The sequence below is a fragment of the Mustela erminea genome, chromosome 10, assembly GCF_009829155.1.
Source record: "Mustela erminea isolate mMusErm1 chromosome 10, mMusErm1.Pri, whole genome shotgun sequence".
NCBI classification, from domain to species: Eukaryota; Metazoa; Chordata; class Mammalia; order Carnivora; family Mustelidae; genus Mustela; species Mustela erminea.
In genome coordinates this window covers 22,197,716-22,218,168 of record NC_045623.1, presented here as the reverse complement: position 1 = coordinate 22,218,168, position 20,453 = coordinate 22,197,716, and the positions used below count along the sequence as shown (strand labels likewise).

Below are 20,453 nucleotides of genomic sequence, written 5' to 3'. Positions count from 1 at the left end.
GTAGTAATTTTTAAATCCATCAGTAATATTCATTGCAGGAGAGGAGTATTGGAGAGAATAACACCCATGCATGTTTTTTCCATCTTTAATATACTTTTAAAGGATATTTACTAAGATATTTTTGTATTACATCAGAAGCACTCAATAAACTGAAACTGAATAAGTTAAATCGAAAAATGTACATTCTTTGACACTATGAATTGCAATTTTGTTTTTATTAGAATTTCCATCAAAATTTGTATCTAAAAATTATTTAAAATAAAACCATGACTTTCAAAAATTTGGAAACATTGTCCAATGGAGAAAGATAAAGAAAACCTATGGCACTTACAGGAGGGCCTTTTGGTCCAGGGAATCCAACTGGACCCTGAGGTCCTTGAGGGCCCTGAAAAGAAAAAGCAGTGAAGAAATTTGGGAATATGCATTGAAAGATACATCTTTATACTTTACTGTTTATTTCTACAGGTGACCCAAAACATAACATATAGCTTCTTCACCGTAATGACAGAACTGAGGCAATGCAACAGGCTAATCTATGCTAATCTAAAAGCTAAATGCATGATTTTTCACATTATTCAGTATGTAAAAGCACACACATCAATGGTCTTAAATCAAGAAAACTGTAAACATTTATATTTATATTTACATTTATTTTATATTTACAATTCATATTAAAAGTGAACTGAGGGGCACCTGGGTGGCTCAGTGGGTTAAGCCTCTGCCTTCAGCTCAGGTCATGAGTTCAGGGTCCTGGGATTGAGCCCTGCATTGGGCTCTGCTCAGCGACAAGCTTGCTTCCCCCTCTCTCCCTGCCTGTCTCTCTGCCTACTTGTGACCTCTCTCTCTGTGTCAAATAAATAAATAAATAAACTTTAAAAAACTTTAAAAGAACATAGATGAATATAGATGTATCAAGAAGTTCCATAGATGCTGGACTTTTCCCCCCTATTTTATTTTATTTCCTTTCAGTGTTCCAAAATTCATTATTTATGCACTACACCCAGTGTTCCATGCAATACATGCCCTCCATAATACCCACCACCAGACTCACCCAACTCCCCACCCTCTTCCCCTCCAAAACCCTCAGTTTATTTTTCAGAGTCCACAGTATCTCATGGTTTGCTGGGCTTTTAACATTGGTTGGAAACATCCCCAAACAGAGAGTATTTCAATTTCATAGCCCTCCCCCCAAAAGTCATTTTTAAAATTGACTCTATAAATGTTCTGACTCCAGTCAAACAAAACTAAAAGAAAGAAACAAGTGGCTAATTCAGAAAGACCTTTAATTCATTTCTATATTTAAAATTTATTTTCTGAAAATGTCAATATCTCCTTTTACTCACATATAAACTTCTTTGTAGACAAGATAAAAACATATTGTATCATCATTCCCATTAACATTCAATCCAAATATACATTTATAATATTGTTCTTAACTTGATGTTTAATTAACTATATTATTTAACACTCATATTTTCACATCTTCAAAATGCAAAAAGTAAACTTTACTAAAGAGACAGCAAAATAATTGCTAAAATAATCCTTTATGTTCCCAGAACATAATAATTATATTCCTAAAATAAATATATATAAAATGGAAGAAAATATAAATAAGATTTAATTAACTCAACTAGAATAAGATTTATATTTAAATAAAATAAAGTTCAATAAAATTAGTGTTTAATAGAATTTATTCTTTTCAATTTATTAGTTTAGTTTTTCCAAGGGAAATATTACCATTTTTAAGCCAACACTAGTTCAGAAATCATCACAAATTATTGTTATTATCAGCATCTCATCTTAAAATCAAAAAGAAACTTCAAATTTAGACATGTCATTAAATAAATAGGTATCAGTGTGTTTACTCAAAACGCTGGGCAACTTTTGGGACTCACAGATTTTGGTATTCTTATTAAAGTACAAAACCATAATTCTTCAGTATCTATCATAATAACTTAAGAATATTATAAACACAATTTATGAGTTTATAATAATGTGTTTATAACACATTTTAAATACAAAATTTTAAAAGTATTATTTTTTTAGGTCATGTAGCAAGCTCAATTTTTCTAATTTCTTAAAATGTCATTTCTTTGCTTTCTATATTTTGGTTCCTTTTCAAATAAAATTTGATTTTGAATTTAAATTTTTTTAATGAAAAAGCTTTCAAAAATCACTTCTCTAGAGAATATAAAGAGAAAGTGGGTCTTTATAACATTCCACAAAAACTATTTATATGTTCTGTCTGTATTAATCAAAATAGTTTCCAGTTGAAGTGGAAAATACATATTCAGTATAAAGATACTATTGGAACTCAATCAGGGTTGCCAGATAAAATACCTAGTGTCAGTGAAATTTGAATTTTAGATAAGTCTATGGCCATACCACCCTGAATGTGCCCAATCTCGTCTGAATTTTAGATAAATAAGGAGTAATTTTAATATGTCCTAAATATTGCAAGGGACATGCTTAAACCCAAACTATTCTGTTATTCATGTAAAAGCTGAGTTTCTTAGTTCTTTTCTTTGTTTTTGTTTTGCTTTTGCTTAATTTGGTGATCTAGACCCAAATAAAAGCTATGAGCTAAATCTTTGATTCGATAAATCATAGACATCCATGATCGCAAATCATGAGTATGAGGAATTATATTAAATTGCAGAGTATCCTAATAAGTGTGTGTGTGTGTGTGTGTGTGTGTGTATTCCTATACATATAAAACATCCTAGGCCATGTATATAATATGTACATATAATACTATGTATATTTATAAACAAATATATTATTAAAGAAGTTGTGGGCAAAAATAGGTATTTCCATTTCTAGTCTAGTTTCGAGGTACTACAAAACTCTCTCTCTAAACTTCCCAAGTCATATATTTTGATGATGTTATTTCTATCATTTATCAACTATGCCTAAGACATAACTAGTTTATGACATGTAAAATCCTTTGCAGAAAATTAGGATATATTAGGGATAAAATGTTTCATCAACTACACAGAACACAGGAAATATGTTCTGTATATTTAAAATGTATGAATGCTATCGAAAATGGTTACCAGCTTAAATTTTTTTTATACTAACCTTTACTTTCATCCTCAAAATACACTTTTCTTATTCTCAAAGTATTTTTACAATTACAAATAACATGCTGTTGGGTGGTGCCTGGGTGGCTCAGTAGTTAAGCATCTGCCTTCGGCTCTGGTCATGATCCCAGGGTCCTGGAATCGAACCCCATGTCAGGATCTCTGCTCATCAGGGAGTCCGCTTCTCCTTCTCCCACTCCCGCTGCTTGTTTTCCCTCTCTCTCTGTCTCTATTTCTATCAAATATATTAATTAATTTTTAAAAAATCAGGCTGTTGGGACACAGTGTTTTGTTACAAAATTGTAAATACATATGGTTGCTCGTGATATTTTGGAATGCATAAGCAAGATATGAGCATAAAAATTTGCTATAATTTATGAAATAATTCTATTCCATTTAATGATTTAGCCATTTTAACTAAACTACATCTTCTTATTAAGATGACTTTGGCCATAAAATTTTTCAAATGTATATATTATTTATGAACTCAAAACATACAGAACTGATTCAATTTGGGAATAGTTTATCAACAGTGAGAAACATTTAGAAGTTTAATTAAATTAAATATGAACTAAAGCCCTGAAACAACCGTAATTAAGTGTTTATTCTTGTGTCTTACCTACTGACACTTCTATTACAAATAGAAACTTTGTCCCCCGCAAAATTACTTATTCTCAGTTTTCTTTGTATAAATATCACAAGATGTTTCTGTTTTTCTTTTTGTGAAACACCTATTACCAATTTCAAACAATAATATACAAAAATTTATCACCATGACTGTATAATCCCGAACATTCTTATAGAATATAAATAAGTGAATCTAATTTCTTTAAAAGTGACAGAGAATTAATATTTAAAATTATTTAAAGAAGATAGTTTTCAAAAACTCTGGCTACAAAAATGCTGTATTTTGCCAAAAGAAAACAAATAAAGGGCATGCTTCCTCGTGTATATTTAGCTTTATTTTATATCAATTGAAAATCAATTTACTAAATAGTTTTTCTATTTACTGGAATAGATGTTTTATCTTGATTTGAATGTGTATCGATTGTGACTTAATGGCTACTGGGAGCTTGCATTTTACCAGCACAATGCCGCTTCCAGAGCTACGGACAAAATGAATATCAATAAGGAAAGCAAGGGGAGTGAAGGAGAAGGTGCAGGTGTTATACAGATATCTTAAAAAAAAAAAATTGTTTTGGCTTGAGTTTAAAAGTGACATCATAGGGCAATTATGCACAATATTACTCTCATTTCGATAACAAAATTAGTAGTACCTAATGGATTCTGTTTTTCTTAAAAAGAAGTCAATGAAAAATAGAGGAATTTTTAAACTCTGACTAGATTTTGCAAATCACTGTGCCCATCCATTTGCAGACACGAGTACCTTTTCCCAGAAATGTAAACACTTGCAAACTATTAATATTAATTTTATATTTTGTTACTGTGTCATACTTACTCTTTCACCAGGAGGGCCTGGAGGGCCATCACCGCCTGAAGTGCCCTAGCAACAACAACAAAAAAAAAAAGAAAGAAAAGAAAAGAAAAATCAGTTTTGATGACTTCTCCTAGCTTTCGTCCTCTGGAAGAGGAACGGAGAACAAACCCGAATGGAAGGAGTACTCAGAATACCTTTGGGCCAGGTTTCCCAGTGGGACCTCTCGCGCCTCTGGAACCTCGAGGACCCTGCACGGGAGAGCAAAAGATGAAAACTGATCTGGTGACAAGTACATCCAAAAGCAGAGGACCAGTGTGTATTTTTGAAAAGAATTATCTTGGAAAATTAAATCCAGACCGAAAAATGAAAAGCATGATTTTTAAATCAAGGCACCCACCGTTGGACCACGCTGACCCCGAGGGCCTGGTTTGCCAGCGACACCCTGCCAAAGACAATTTAAACAGTTTCAGTATGTAGCAAATCACAGTCCACTGTGAGTCGAGTGCCGAGTGATAGGTACTCATGCGAGAACATTAAATTCCACAGTTTAAGGGAATATGCTTATATATCATACCCGTGCACCTTTCTCTCCATTGGCACCTGGAAACCCAGGAAATCCAGTGGAACCCTACAAGAATAAAAGCAAGAAACAATGAGCATGGTAACTAACATTTTTAGCCATAGGCTGCAAACCTCTTGGAACACACCGAGTCTCACAAGCTGGTAATATTTAAATCAGACACAGAATTTTAAGATACTATACAACTTCTATGAATCTATTTGAAAATGAACTTACAGTGACATCTGAGATCCTAGAAGCATTGAAAGCATGAATTGATAAAAAAAAATTTCAGTTTTTAACTTTAAAATAATTATTCAGATATCATTTCTCATATTAGAAAATAGCAATTAAAGGACATTTTAGATAGAATAATTTTGACTTACAATTCTATATCATGAGTATGAATAATTAGACGTTAAAATAGGATTTTTATAAAAGTTTTCCTGAATTAACATTATTGTATTTGCATACTTATCACTTTTTAGTTTATTTTTAATACCTTTAGAACTAAATAAAATCATAAAGACTAACAATCTTTTTCCACCTTTTCCGTTTCATGTTTGACTGTGGTTAGATCTAGCTGAGAGTCTAAGTCAGGAAGCCTAGCATTAAAATCCTGTTTTTGGAATTCCAAAGACATAACTTCAAGACTTATGTTTATCATGCATTCACCTATGTAAGCTGGGTATATTACTTATCCTCTTTGAGCATAGTATTTTATCATGCAAAATGAGGGCACTTACCCACAAATTATAGGCACTTTGAATTTGTGGGAGGTTGGGATAAAGGAAGGCAAGGTATAAAAATGATAATAGTAGATAACAATAAATACTGGTTATTTAGAGATGTAATAAGCACAGTAAAAGCATCATGTCATTTCATCCACCAACAGCCACATTTTACAGATGGATTATAATTCTCCTATTTCGCCTAGTGCCTATGTCCAGATTTTAATCTCTTTTCAGAGATTCCTTTGAACATGACTGTGATTGGTTTGCCCCATCACTGAATCATGAAATAGAACAGATTAAGGGTCAGATCCTTTCTCCTCAACTTGCTAACTATGAGACTCTGGAAAGGGTGAGAGGGCTTCCAAATACTCACTTTTCCTGTTCAGACCACTACACAAATTAAATGCAATAACGTGTAAAGTATCAAGCAAAGAGTAGTAGACACTTCCCCACATGTTAAGGGAGATGTAACAAAGCCTTTTTTGACTTGAATCCATTCCCTGCGTTTTTATCCTTCCATTCATTTGGATTGAATTACACCTAAAATAATATTTCTCCAAGAGACATGTGGCCCCTCCATAACAGAATAATCCAGAGTGATTCCATACTATCAGGATCTATCTCTCTGGCAGTAGGATCCAGAAACCTGCATTTTTAACCGTTTCTCAAGGTGATATATACAACAGATACCAATTGTATTTCCTCCACAAGTCAGGAAAATCATATGTGAAGGCTTATGGGAGCTGATGATCAAAACAATAACCCCTGGTAGTCACTGCTAACGTTCTTCTTATGACCCATTTCCCCATATATTCTAATTCATGTCTATAGAGATTACTATGTGATTTACCTGAGGACAATTGTTAGGACATGTAATGTTCATATAATGGGGAAATAATGTCTGCAAATTACATTTTTTAAAGGGCTTTCAAAGCCATTGCTCTTTCTCTACAGAGAATCAGAAAGTTAGATCTGGTAGAGCATTACTGTGTGACTACTCTAAGAACCTGACAAATGACTACAATCTAACATGGAAGTAATCTATTCTATCAGATTTTATTTGAGAACAAATACTCATTTCTGTCTTGAGTAGAATAGATAACTAATCATATTTATAGAGACTCAAAACAAATTGCTCTATGCATCAATTTTATTTTATTTTTTTTAAAGATTTTATTTATTTATTTGACAGACAGAGATCACAAGTAGGCAGAGAAGCAGGCAGAGAGAGAGGAGGAAGTAGGCTCCCTGCTGAGCAGAGAGCCCAGTGCGGGGCTCGATCCTAGGACCCTGGGATCATGACCTGAGCCAAAAGCAGAGGCTTTAACGCACTGAGCCACCCAGGCGCCCCCATCAATTTTATTTTTAATAAATTTATTTTCTTACATAGTTTCTGCTCTAAGCAACTTATAGGAAAAGAATTAAAATGCCCAAACCACCAACTAAACAGTTTATAATATATGGGCATATTCTTCCTCTTTTCTCACATAAGGGGTTACCACCAAAATATACAATTTCCATGAAAAGGCATTATAATGCTTTTAAAAGGAAAGAACAAACACAAACAAATGCCCAAAAGTCAAAGGTTAATGATGAAATTCACCAACTGTGAAACTTTCAAAATTATTTAAATGCTGTTTTAAATATAAAGAATCCTAAAAATAAATAAAATAAAATAAAATCCTAAAATAAATAAAAAGTTAAACTAGATTTTACTTTTTGAAGTAACTGTCATTTTATAGTACTTACAGAGGTGCAACTCTCAAGTACCCATTGTGATTTATATTGTTAGAAAGTTATCAAATAAGTTATATTGTCTAATTATAGCCCTTAAATCTCCTAAAAGAGATTAGCAGCCAAATTTCACTTTTAGTACAATACAGATTTAAATCTATTCAAAATTCATTAGTTTCCACATAGGAAAAAAATGTAAAGCTATCTTTGATCTTTGATGACCCCATTATTTTTTGTTTTGGGACCAAGAAACATAAATCATTTTTGGTCATAAGAAAGATGTTATAGAGAAAAGTAATATTAAAAAAATAAAAACCAAAGTTTCAGACATTTTGGCTAAAGAGTAAAGAAAAACGTTTGATTCTTCTAGGAAGAAGCATTTCTCTCCAGTTATTCTGTTGCAGTTTGTTAATAAAAATAACTCAAAGAATATTGAACAGAGTATTGTCTTAGGAAAAAAAAAACAGAAGAAAATAAGAATGTCAAATAAAGGAATATTGTGTTCATTCAAGTAATATGACAGTTTTCTGTTTTTAAATCAAAAATCCACAACTGCAGTTCAACGTGGTAATTAGATCAAGAACTCTTCAAGCAATCTATGGATAGGTTAAGGTTGTGGATTTTGCAGGGAATGTCTTTTTTTACAGAATACTTTTGAAAATGCTTGACATTTGAGAGGAAAGAAACTAGGAAACAGAGCAGTGTATTAGAGACAATATTTAAAAGGTAAAACTTACTAATCAATGTTCTAAATGTAGTTAGAAACCTTTAAATGATGCTCCTGTTATTCTTAAATCACAAATGAATTGACTCTGATTTTAGAAGAGCTCAAGTATATGTTTACTTCTTACTCTACAAGGAAATGCATATTTTCTAGAAACCCAATGGAAAAATTATAAAACAAAGCCACACACAGCAAGCCTAATATATTGTCATCACATGACAACGAGCAAACACAAATATTATGCAGTTCACATTTGTCAAGAGGAAAGACATTCTGGTTTCCCAATGATTATCTGTGAAACTTATTAATAAATATGTTTGGGGATTATTATATAAATAGGATTTATCCTCATGTACTATACCTGTCAAGCATAAATGGGTCAAACAGAGGAAAAGGAAATAGAGAGATAGAAAGATAGAAATAGATAGATGATAGATAGATAGGTAGATAATTGCATGGGCATATATCCATCTTAACAGTAATAACCAAAATGTATGTATTAATTTATTTAACCACTTTTTTTTAAAGATTTTATTTATTTATTTGACAGACAGAGATCACAGTAGGCAGAGAGACAGGCAGAGAGTGAGGGGGAAGCAGGCTCCCTGCTGAGCAGAGAGCCCGATGCGGGAGTCGATCCCAGGACCCCGGGATCATGACCTGAGCCGAAGGCAGAGGTTTTAACCCACTGGGCCACCCAGGCACCCTTTATTTGACCACTTTAATTAACTAGTCAATACATGAAGTGCAGCCTTGACAAAGTTTTAGGATTAGCTTGAGGAAAAGTAGTCACCAAAGTAAACCTATTTTTAAAACCATCCATCTTTATGCTTAAAATATGTATATTTCAAATAGTTAAAAGTAGCGCTTGAGTTCTGTCATAGATGGAATGGTGGCCCCAAGTCAATATATCCAATATTCAAATCTCTGGGACTTGGATGTTGCCTTATTGGGAAAAAGAGGTCTTCATAGGTGTACATTAAGTGAAGGATCTTGAAATGAGATCATCCTGGATTATCCAGGTGGTCCCTAAGTATAAGGACAAGTGTCTTTATAAGAGACAGAAGAAAAGACAGAGAGAAAAAAAAAAAGGCTATGTGAAGGCAGTAGAGATTACAGATAATCAGACACAAACCAAGGACCACCCTGGGTTACCAGAAACTAGAAGAGGCAAAGATAGACTCTCCCCTAGAGCTTTTGGAGGGGCTGGGGACCCTGCTGACACCTTGATTTTAGGCTTCTGGTCACAGGAACTGTAAGAGAGTAAATCTCCATTGTTTTAAGTCACCAAGTCTATAGAGATTTGTTACAGTAGCCCTAGGAAACAAATACTGTGGAAATGAGGCAAAATAAAGATGATGAACCATGTACTACAATTCTTTTCTTTTCTTCTCTTCTCTCTTTTTTTTTAAAGCTACAACTGGAAATTCCAACCCTTAGGGTACTGGAAATGAAATCAAAAGCTATTCTGCATCACATATCATCCCCATTATAACTTTTAGATATACTAGGATGTCACCCTGGAAGTAACTGACTATGCTTTCCTTTCATGACCCTGCATGCTAAAATCCTCCAATCCATAATCACCTAGGTTCTCTGAGTTCCCTGCACACCAGGTACCCACATACGCCATGTCTTTCCCTTATGAAATTATATTTTAAGGATTTATCATCTTTAGGTTACAAACTGAAAGGTAATTACGTGTGATTAATTTCTACAAATGTGGAAAAAATCAAGCTAATTGTTTTACCTTTGGACCTTGTCTCCCTGGATATCCTGGTAATCCTGGAACGCCGAGTTTCCCCTAAAGTTAAAAAAAAAATAATAATGACAAATAAAAATTCTAAGTTGAATTAAGTTCCAATTATGAGTTTAGTGATTTTTCTAAAAGTCAGAACCACATATATGAATACCAGAAAGGAAGGTTTACAAGTTTTCACCATAGTTTACTTACATTACATTTCCTCATTTGAATAGGGAAAAATTGCTTTGGACATATTTCTAATTCTATAATGTTTGCTAACTTAACTTCTGAGTAAGTGACTGTGCCTTCTTTGGGGACACAGAACCCTGAGATAAAGAGAATTCTAGGGCTCTTTCAGAACTCTCAAGCAGGAATAAAGAAAACGTTTTTCAACTTGAGTTTTTCAACTCAAGCAAGAATAAAGAAAAAGTTTTTCAACTAAGTTTTTCAAAATTAAAACTATTTAAAATTAGTTGATGTAGTTAGAACTACATTTAGATTTTATCATTTCAATTAAAGTGAACCTTTTTGATAAAATTATTTCATTTCTCATTGTAAATATAAATAAAGCAAGCAATCATGAGTTATTTAACTATTTCTCACTGAGTAATTTAAATAACTACAAGAAATTCTGACCTAATTTTTGAGCAACGTTTCTTCTTTTATTAAAAATTCTGGATAAATCTGGGTTAATAGATATATCAAATGTTGCAAATTACAGCTAAATAGAGCATTAATTGTAGAGCATTAATTCGTGCAGGTGAGGACTTAAATGAACTAAAATTTTGTTCCAGTTCAATACTGCCTTTCAATCTAAAAGTGCAAAAATAATGAATACTGTTATGCTGGAAATAAAATATATATATATATATATATATATAAAAAATTAAAAAAAAAATAAAATAAAATAAAAGTGCTAAAACAAATGGTGAATTACAGCAAAGTCCAAAGAGGTGTAACAAATACCAAGAGGTTTAAAGTATTACACTAAGAAAATTGCTCCTAGAAGAACAAAGCAGAGAGAAAACTGAATTAAGTTGAATGACTTGAATCAAATATGTTTGTGGAATTTTACTGTGATTTATTTTCCTCAAGATTTTATAAAAGCGCAGTTCATATATAAAATATTATTTACCAAACTCTTAGACATTAGTAAGCACATAATATCACTATTTCCAATATATATTTAAACAAAATAAGTACAAAAACAAAAATCCGGATAACTACAGATAATGGTATAAGATGAACAGTAACTTTATAAACAATAAATATTTTATTAGATACATCAAGGCAAGAAAACAGGAATATAGTTTATGATACTGTTATTAGAGATTGAACTAAAGAGTTGTCTGATTCAAGATCAACATTGCATAGGTAAGAAGACTTCAGATGGAAAATATGTAAACAAGCCCTAAAAATCTTGCTTATAATGAGGTCCCTTTGGATATATTGTTATCATATCGGATTTATGTCACTGATTTCAAGGTTAATGAAATTCTTTAATTACGATCACAAAGGCTTTGTGTCCTATGTTAATTACTGTATTATAATATAAACTCTTATTCACTTCAGAGTCATTTCAAAATAAATCCAGACAGAAAATTTGTTTGCATTTTTCAATATAGTGATAGGCAACTTCAATAAAGGGAAAATAATAATGAAATACTAAAAATGAAGAACTGTGGGATAAAGTCCTGATGCTTCTGAAGAGACGGGGGAATCATTTACACAGAATAAAGTAGAGCAAGGATGAGAGGAAGGTTCAGAATAATCTACAGCTACTGGCATGGGAGTACTTGAAGTGGAAGGGTCTTAGGGCTTTGTAAGCCCCTATTTTTGCCCACTCTTTGCTTACCCTGCCTAAACGCAATAACATTATGCAGCAGTTCACAGTTGGCAGTTGGGAGGGTAAACCTGTAGAAGAACCACTACATCAGGAGTCCTAATGACATGAGGAAATGTTTTCTTACTTCTCTAATCACAGTGTGTGAATAATTTTTCTTCATATATTTTTTTCATACATTTTTCTTCTGAGACACGATGGCAAGAAGGGAAATTAAAATCTTCTTAAGTGGCATGGAATTTCCGTATTTTATAGAATAATGGAGGGCTCAATACAGAAAATTTGGAAAGTAGACATACATATTATAAGAAAGGAAATCATCTGAATTACACCACCAAAAAATAATTATTATTTATATTTTTCTTTAGTGTATGCAATAGGATAACACTTGCCACAGACATTTCTTGTTCTTTCTTAATTTAACGTCATAGTTACATTTATAAGGTGTTCACATCAATAAATACACTATGAAGGCAAAATTTCAATGTTGTGTAATATTAAATGTAAATATAAATGTAATGGTTGAAAATATTTTTTGACATATTATTTACAGCACCATGGCTATGAAACCAATGAGTATTAGAATTATCTGGGGATGTTTTTTAAAATATAGCAATGCTTATGTTAACCCCAGACTAAAATTAAAGTCTTCTGAAGTTGGGCTTGGACAACAGCATCTTTTAAAAACACTTGCTCTGTGAAATGCATGTTTAAGTGAAAAATATAGAAAGTGTACATTTTGGCTTGAGGAGCAAAGATCATTCTACTTCTTCTGAAACCATAAGCTGCCCATCTTTCATTGATTTCTTGATCCTTTGTTAATCAAACTCAAATTCTTAGTCTCTAATGTGGAAGAGCTTGAATTGCTGCTGATTCTACATGGCCAAGGAGAACAGAGGGGATGGACAACAAGGGAGAGTAAAAAAGGATAATGGACCCATTTCATGGTTATACTCCTAACAGTAAATGGATATGCTTGAAATGTCATTGAATCCTCTAGATTTCTGACATGGATGACTAAAAATATTTTTAAATGACAATGAAACATCATCTGCAAGAGCACCTGGGAATTTAAAGTTGTTCACTGACCTTTTCTCCTGCTTGACCAGAAGGACCAGGGTCTCCAGTTGGACCTGCTCGACCTTTGGGTCCTTCGGGGCCATCTTCTCCTCTTGGACCTACTTGACCAACTTCTCCCTGAAACACAGAGGAACATTCTTATAATTTAAAATACACTGGATACTGAATAATAGAAATTATAGTGTATCAAAAAGTCATATTTTCCAACTCCTCATTTGTTGACTCATTTTTTTATTTAGAACAAAGAGGTGTGAAAATCTTTGATTTCATCAATCTTTCCATTAGTAAGTAAACAACTTAATATAATCTGACATTTGAAAACCTACAGAAGTCCAGTGTTACCATGTTTCATAGTAAAGTAATTTTAATGCATCTGTGTTGCAGAAAGAAAGAAAAAAGTAAAAATCATGGTTAGATTGTGGAGGGTGACAGAATAATCAAACCCAAAATATGCCACTTGGGCATGAAGATTATTTTGAGTTGAAGGCAATTGAGAAGGAGCAGAAGCCAAAGAAGATGCTAAAAGCAAGATACAAATTTGCAAAGGAGCCATCCCTTCCCTCTCTACAACAAAAGACAAAAGTTAATCACTGGAGACTGCTAGACACCAGAGGAGTCTACATGACAAATTCTATTAATTAGCCTTTATCTAATTGCTCTTCAATATATCTACCTTCCTTCAATTTGCAGTCCTACAAACTCAAAGTCCTTTTCCTTGTCATGTCTCTAAAAATGCATTCGTGCTTTGCTAAAATGCCAGATAAGCCCACATTCTAACCACCTGCTTCGAATTAATTATCATGGAGTGCTCCCGCGTGTAAGCATGAGGCACATGCTAGAAACCTTCTATTTGTTGTTCTCTTGTTAATCTGTCTTTTGTCAATCTAATTTTACAGGGCCCCAGACTAAGAACCTAGCAGGTTAGGAGAAAAAAGTAATTTTCCTTTCTGAAAATAGCAGTTTTTGAAATCACTGTTTGGAACACATGAAAAATGTCTCCATTTTAGACTTTGGTTGTCACTTTGAAATGTGTAAGTTATTACCCCCATTCTGGAACCAGACGTTAAGTATTTTTTAGCGAAACAAAAATATTCTGAAGTATGCTTCTTTGATATTAGGTATTATTGTGTCAGATATAAAATAATTCTTCCCAATAAAACACAGCTTAGTTTCCTTTAGGGAACTCACATTTTTGTTTGTTTTCTAGACACTCATTACCAGAAAAAAAGTATACCACTTTTTCAATCAAAAATTCAAGATCACTAATAATGGAAGTTCAAGAAAGTTGCAGATATATGGTTTCCAAGCAACACATCTCACTACAAAATTTAGAAGAAACCTATAAAACTACACCTTTTAAGCAATTTGAGTACTTAGAAAAAAAATTATAAACAATACTACTCAACTTTATATACACACATGCGTATAGGCTACAGAACACATGGAAATTTAATATAATATCTGAAAGATCATATTGCTTCCATAAAAACTAACATGTCTAATTTTCACATAAAAACAAAGAAGCAAAGTTTCAGATAGTATGAATATCTTTATTTATCCTGTGCTTGCTATATTTAAATATAAGATTATACATACACACAGCACACATACATACACACATAAGTTTATGTTCTGGTATGAATTTTCTTCTTACTTACTCTATCACCTTTAAGACCCATGTCACCTTTGAATCCTGGAAAACCATCTTCACCCTAAAAATAGAAGTAATAAAACACGTGTTGAATGATTTGTTTGAATTAAACTAAAATATGGCTATATAAAATATGAACAATGATAATTTAGGGAAAATTGTTCTGAGAAATGTGAATCATGTTGTGAAACTTCCTTCTGTCTATTTTAACCTTTATCACCCATATGCTCTCATTTCCTATTGTTACATGGCTCTAAGTTACTCTAGGAAATTTTTCTCAAATGTGTCCATTAAATCTTCTTTATCTTATGGGAAAAATAACCATTCTCTTTATAACAGCCTATATCCTATGCCATTTGAACAAAGAAATAATAAATATTTAAATAATTTAAAAATTATCATTTTAACTTTGGAATACAAGAACATTTGATGACCAAATAAAATGTCTTTACCTTTAGATTTACTAATTCATACCAAAGAATATTATATCATATATTTTGTATCACATCCTTTAGATAAGTGCCTTCTAGCTCAACTTGTCTTCTATATTACAATCTCTTTCAGATAAAAAATAAGCAAACCGTTATTATCTTTTACATATACACTGAGAATGCTCATTATCACAACAGACCAATAATACTGAAAATTGGGCCTTCTTTAATTAAAGAGAGCAGATATTTTGACTCTGGCAATATTTCATACCATTCTTAATGAAATCTAGACTTTTAAAACTAAGCTTTATGAACAAACTTGCTGTCTCTTAATTTCAAGAAAATTAAATAAAAAAAATAAATTGCTAAGGAATAACCATTCAATTTTTCAATAGCATTAATTGAGCATTTTTCTGTTCAGAGTACTACGGAGTATTTTGAGATATTTGTTTTAACAATAAAAACTGAAGGTATAACATTTGCATTAATTTTGGTACAAATGGAGTAGAATGGTGTTCAGAGAAGAAAGAAATGATGATGTTGATGATGATGATGATGATGGTGGTGGTGGTTCCGGTGTTCGGAGTGAGGCAAGAAGTTAACTGAAGAAGGTTTGACAGAGAAGTTAGCATCTTAATTAGGAATTAGAAAATGATGTGATTTGCAGAGTTTGGGGAAAAAACATGTCAGGTCGAGTATGTGAACAGAGATAGCAAGATTGGCACATTTACTTCCACATCCTGCTGCCAAACGAAGTCTATAAAAAACCAAAATTGATCACATCAATTTTTACTTTAAAGCACCTTAATGGTTCCAAACTGCTAATTATGAATATAAGCTGCCAACCTCGCTCCCTCCTAACCATGATCTACCCTTGTTTGTTCATTTTGGCAGTCTTATCTTTGGTCTCGAATGTCCCTTTCACCCCCACCCAACAACACCCTGGCATTGAGTACAAGAAAAAACTTAATTACCTATATTTCCATTTGTAATATTTTTTTTTTAGATTTTATTTATTTATTTGGGGGGTGGGCAGAGACAGAAGCAGACTCCTCACTGAGGAGGGAGCCACACACAGGGCTAGAACCCAGGATCCTGAGACATTTAATGGACTGAGCCACCCAAGCGCTCCTCCACTTGTAATTCTTGCATTGGTGGCCATTATCATATACACACCTCCAAATCCTTTATCTCCTCCATCTACCTCTGTTTACCTCCACTCTTCTTTCAAGACTCAGTTCATAATTCTGCTATGAAATTTCTCAAGACTTCAATCTCTACCCAACCCTCACCCTAAAATTAATCCCTCTATCCTGTGGGCTCCCTCTGAGCATTTACTATTTTAACAACATCCTATTCTGCACTTAGGAGATCATAGTTCTTTCTTTTACTAAATGGTAGAAATAAAGATTTCTGTCTAATTAACCTCTACACCTCCAGTGCCTAGTACATTTTTGATCCTTTATAACCATGATATTTAATAAACGTTAACTAAATGGACATTTACTAAATGAACACACCTTAGTGTGTGTTTAGCAAGGTATGTTAAGGTCCATAAAATGTCAGATAATTATGAATATGTGAGACCTAAACCTAGAAAAGGGATTCAATCTGGTATTTTGCCTAAACTTAAAAATTCTAACAGGTCTAGAAATTTCCTTTAAGACAAAGGCATGAGGTTTTCAACATTCTGGCTATAAGTAGCCATGTATGTAGGATCCTCTCTATACTGAATGCAACTGGGCAGTAATAGAGGCTTAAAAGCTGAAAATGACCATTTAACTTCCCATTGACTATTGTCTTCATTACCTTCTCCCTAGAGAGAAAGGTAATTACACAGTTGCCAAATTTAGTTTAAAGAACACTGCAATTGAAGTAAAAAAATCAATAACAGTTTTTGGGATTTTTCCAGACAGAAATTTTTGTTTCAGGAGAAAAAATAGTGGACTAGATGCTATTTCTGTGACACTTTTGTTCTCAATACATTCACAATTAGAAAATAAAGTAGAGAAGCAAGTAAGAAATAAATTAGATGACTTAAATGTTAGGTATACCCTTACAACAAGTGGTGTTTTAAAAAACAAGTGACACTATCAAGTTATTAAGTTTTCCAGTCCTAAAACTATTAGGTCTACATTAATCTTCGGAAAAGAAAAAAGGAAACAGTTTTAGAATATGCGTAAAAGAGGAATTCATCTATGCCATTTGGTTCATTGGATTATGTTGCTTAAGTTCTAAGGAACACATCTATCTGAACAATGGAGAATTTTAATCCTAGTTAGGGTACTTACTATTTCACCTTTAGTTAACAATTAATGTTGTTATGTGTAAAAAGAAAAAAAAAATTCAACTTCCTTATGTCTTTAAAGATAGTCCATTATAATATGTACTCAGGAGACAAAATAAACAACAGGTATTAAAATTCATAAAGATTTAATGATTCTTCAGAGTCTAAAAATAGGGAGAACTCATCCTTAGGAAAAAGTTTCCACTAACTTTTATATAAAATTTCTCTAAACTAGATTAGATAAAATAACAGATGTAAATAAAATAAAGGATAAAATAAAAGGTATAGCTGAAAAATACCGGAGCGATTTTTTTAGGAAAAAGTTCTCATTTTATAGATTGAAAATACAACCTAGAGAAACGAGACAATGTGCCTGAGCTTACAAGTCCAGTTAGTATGAGAACTATCACTGGGACTCAGAAATTCCACTCTCAACTTAAAATTTCAGTTCTTTTTCTCTACATCTACTTGTTGCTTTTGAGACTATACACCACTCAAAACAACCAATAATCTCAAGTTGTTTTTCTACACATAAGCAGTATACATTTTCTTTTACCTGGCTGTTTCTCTTCACATGTATCTCGTCATCTGTAATTTTATTTACCTCTGTCATATTGCCACTACCCCTTTTTCCACCAAGCTCACAACTTTCCCATCCCAATTAAACACCTTTCCTTTAAACACTGGCTTTCCTAAAAAAAAGGTTGAAAAAATGGAAGACACTTATTCCAGAGACAAATTTGAATTGATACTTAAATGTCTTAACAAGAAAAATTCCAGGAGTGCCTGGATGACTCAATCCGTTAAACGTCTGCCTTCGACTCAGGTCATGATCCCGGGGTCATGGGATTGATCCCTCAGTAGGGTTCCCTGCTTGGCGAGGAGCCCGCTTCTCCCTCTCCTTCTAATTCCTGCTCTCTCTCACTATCAGTTTCTCTCTCTCAGATAAATAAATAAAATATTTTTTAAAAATCAAGAAAAATTCCACAGATGATACATATATGTGTGCACAGGCCACCTGCAAATAATTACAAGTTCAACCCTGTTTGATCAGTCATTGTGCTCAGCAAGACATTATATCCTCAAGTTCTTCTGTGATGGTAAGAATGAATTGGGATTCCCATTAAAGTAGCTGAGTTCATTTCAAACGCTTGACATTTTTCATACAATAGAACTGAATATAACTGCATAACTTGACAATGTGTCAGTTACTTTTTATTTTTTTAGAAAAATAAAATACAATGGATAGAAGTCCATCCTTTTTTGTTATCCATTCCTTATTGATGTCAAATCCACATAAGGTGCTGTGTATGTGTGTGTCTGTGTCTGTGTGTGTCTGTGTCTGTGTGTATGTCTGTGTCTGTGTTTGTAACATTATGCCTATGGGAATAAAGTTATCCTTAAAACCAAATTTACATTCCATAATTTTTCAACAAAGCTTCAAATATTTTACTTTAAACTCTAACTTTTAAATGTAATATTATAGTAAGCATTAACAATACTGACTGTGAGTAATGCCATTTTATTTTAACATAATCACTGAAGGATTTGGGGGATCTACACTGACATTAAGCATCTATGTAAAAAACAAAATCTCAATTTCGGTTTCTTTGTCCAAAGACAAGCTATGGGGCACCTGGGTGGCTCGGTCGTTAAGCATCTGCCTTCGGTTCAGGTCATGATCCCAGAACCCTGGAATTGAGTCCTACTTCGGGTTCCCTGCTCAGCAGGAAGCCTGTTTCTCCCTCTCCCACTCCCCCTGCTTGTGTCCCCTCGCTCGCTCTCTTTCTGTCAAACAAAGACAAACTACAAATGCTCTATAAAAAATCCCGCATTCTTTTATCCACTTCTGCCTAGTTTTAATGTTTATTTCCTTCCCATTAATACTTTTGCTTTGCATACAGTATAATGTATAAAGACTTCCTCTTCCTCCAATTGACTTAGGGTACTTCTAACTTTTGTACTGCATTCCAGCTTAAGAATTTGGAGGATTTTAGCAAAGAAAGAAAGGAATAAACATTCCTCTCTTATGCATACAACTGGATATTGTGTAAATCCTGTAATTAATTTATTCATAAAACAACTCTATGTTTTATAAAAGATAAACACATGTAAGAAAAAAAGGATACAGAATTAATTCTGTTTATGACATATCTTTGCTTCTGTTCTATAATTTAGTCCTCACCCCAAGGTATAATCTTTTTTCAAAAAAGAAAATCAGGCTTTCATTGTCTGGTATCAAGTAATTATTTAATATATTGGGAAAGGAAATGTCTGTTGAATAAATTTAAATTTGGGGGGCTAATAGATATATGGCAATTAAAATCACCTAAATAAATTATATTTTACCTTTTCACCTTTAGAGCCTTTGAGACCTCTGACACCATCTGCTCCCTATGGAATAAATTAGAAAACTTAAATGATTATAATATTTTACATTCAAATTAAATGGTGTGAAAAAAAAATAACATTTACCTTTACTCCCCGGGGACCAGGGTAGCCAATAGGACCCTGTGGTCCAGGAGGACCCTAAAAAAGACCCATTGTTATTTAAATATATAATACATTGAAAGTGCTATTCATTCACACACTATAATTTTACCAAATAATCTACAAGAATATGGCATTTTTCTACTGTTGGTAGAGATGACCAAAGTAAGAGATTTTCTCTTAGACATAAGGTGACAGAGCATTTACATGGATACTTTGTAACATACCAGAGCACCCTTTTCTCCAGACTGGCCTTCTTTTCCAGGATGACCCTATATTTAGTAAAACATAATACTGTTAAGATTCAATATTAATGGTAGTCTATAACATTATGAAGTTTTTTCCTTTCTTTTTTTAATTTTTCTAATCTAATGTTGCAAAAGATACTGAACCTTTTGCATCAGGGCATATGGCTTTAAATGACATTGGAAATTGTAGCATTTTGAAGGAAACATAACAAGGTTATATTTCATGGATATGTTTCACCAACTACATAATGTATTTGAAAGTCTGGAAAAAGCACATGAAACAATACAGAATGTTCATCAACAATTCAACCCCAGTATCAATTAGTTCTTACATAAAGGCACGTGTTTCAATATAACTTCTATTTTGCATATTGATCAAATAATCAAACATGCATCTTTAAAAGGCA

The 20,453-nt window shown here is 32.8% G+C and overlaps 1 protein-coding gene across 6 annotated transcripts in view; it reads right to left on the bottom strand.

Annotated features, from left to right (window-relative positions):
* Positions 1-20,453, bottom strand: part of COL11A1 (collagen type XI alpha 1 chain) — a 201,878-nt gene that overhangs the window by 81,123 nt on the left and 100,302 nt on the right. For all 6 annotated transcript variants that reach the window (XM_032302425.1, XM_032302426.1, XM_032302429.1 and 3 more), the window contains 11 exons: positions 20,026-20,070; positions 19,784-19,837; positions 19,658-19,702; positions 14,598-14,651; positions 12,949-13,056; positions 10,023-10,076; positions 5,096-5,149; positions 4,919-4,963; positions 4,716-4,769; positions 4,543-4,587; positions 332-385 (listed from right to left, as the gene is read on the bottom strand). In XM_032302425.1, the coding sequence (XP_032158316.1) occupies positions 332-385; positions 4,543-4,587; positions 4,716-4,769; positions 4,919-4,963; positions 5,096-5,149; positions 10,023-10,076; positions 12,949-13,056; positions 14,598-14,651; positions 19,658-19,702; positions 19,784-19,837; positions 20,026-20,070 (612 nt within the window). The remainder of the gene's footprint in view (positions 1-331; positions 386-4,542; positions 4,588-4,715; positions 4,770-4,918; positions 4,964-5,095; positions 5,150-10,022; positions 10,077-12,948; positions 13,057-14,597; positions 14,652-19,657; positions 19,703-19,783; positions 19,838-20,025; positions 20,071-20,453) is intronic.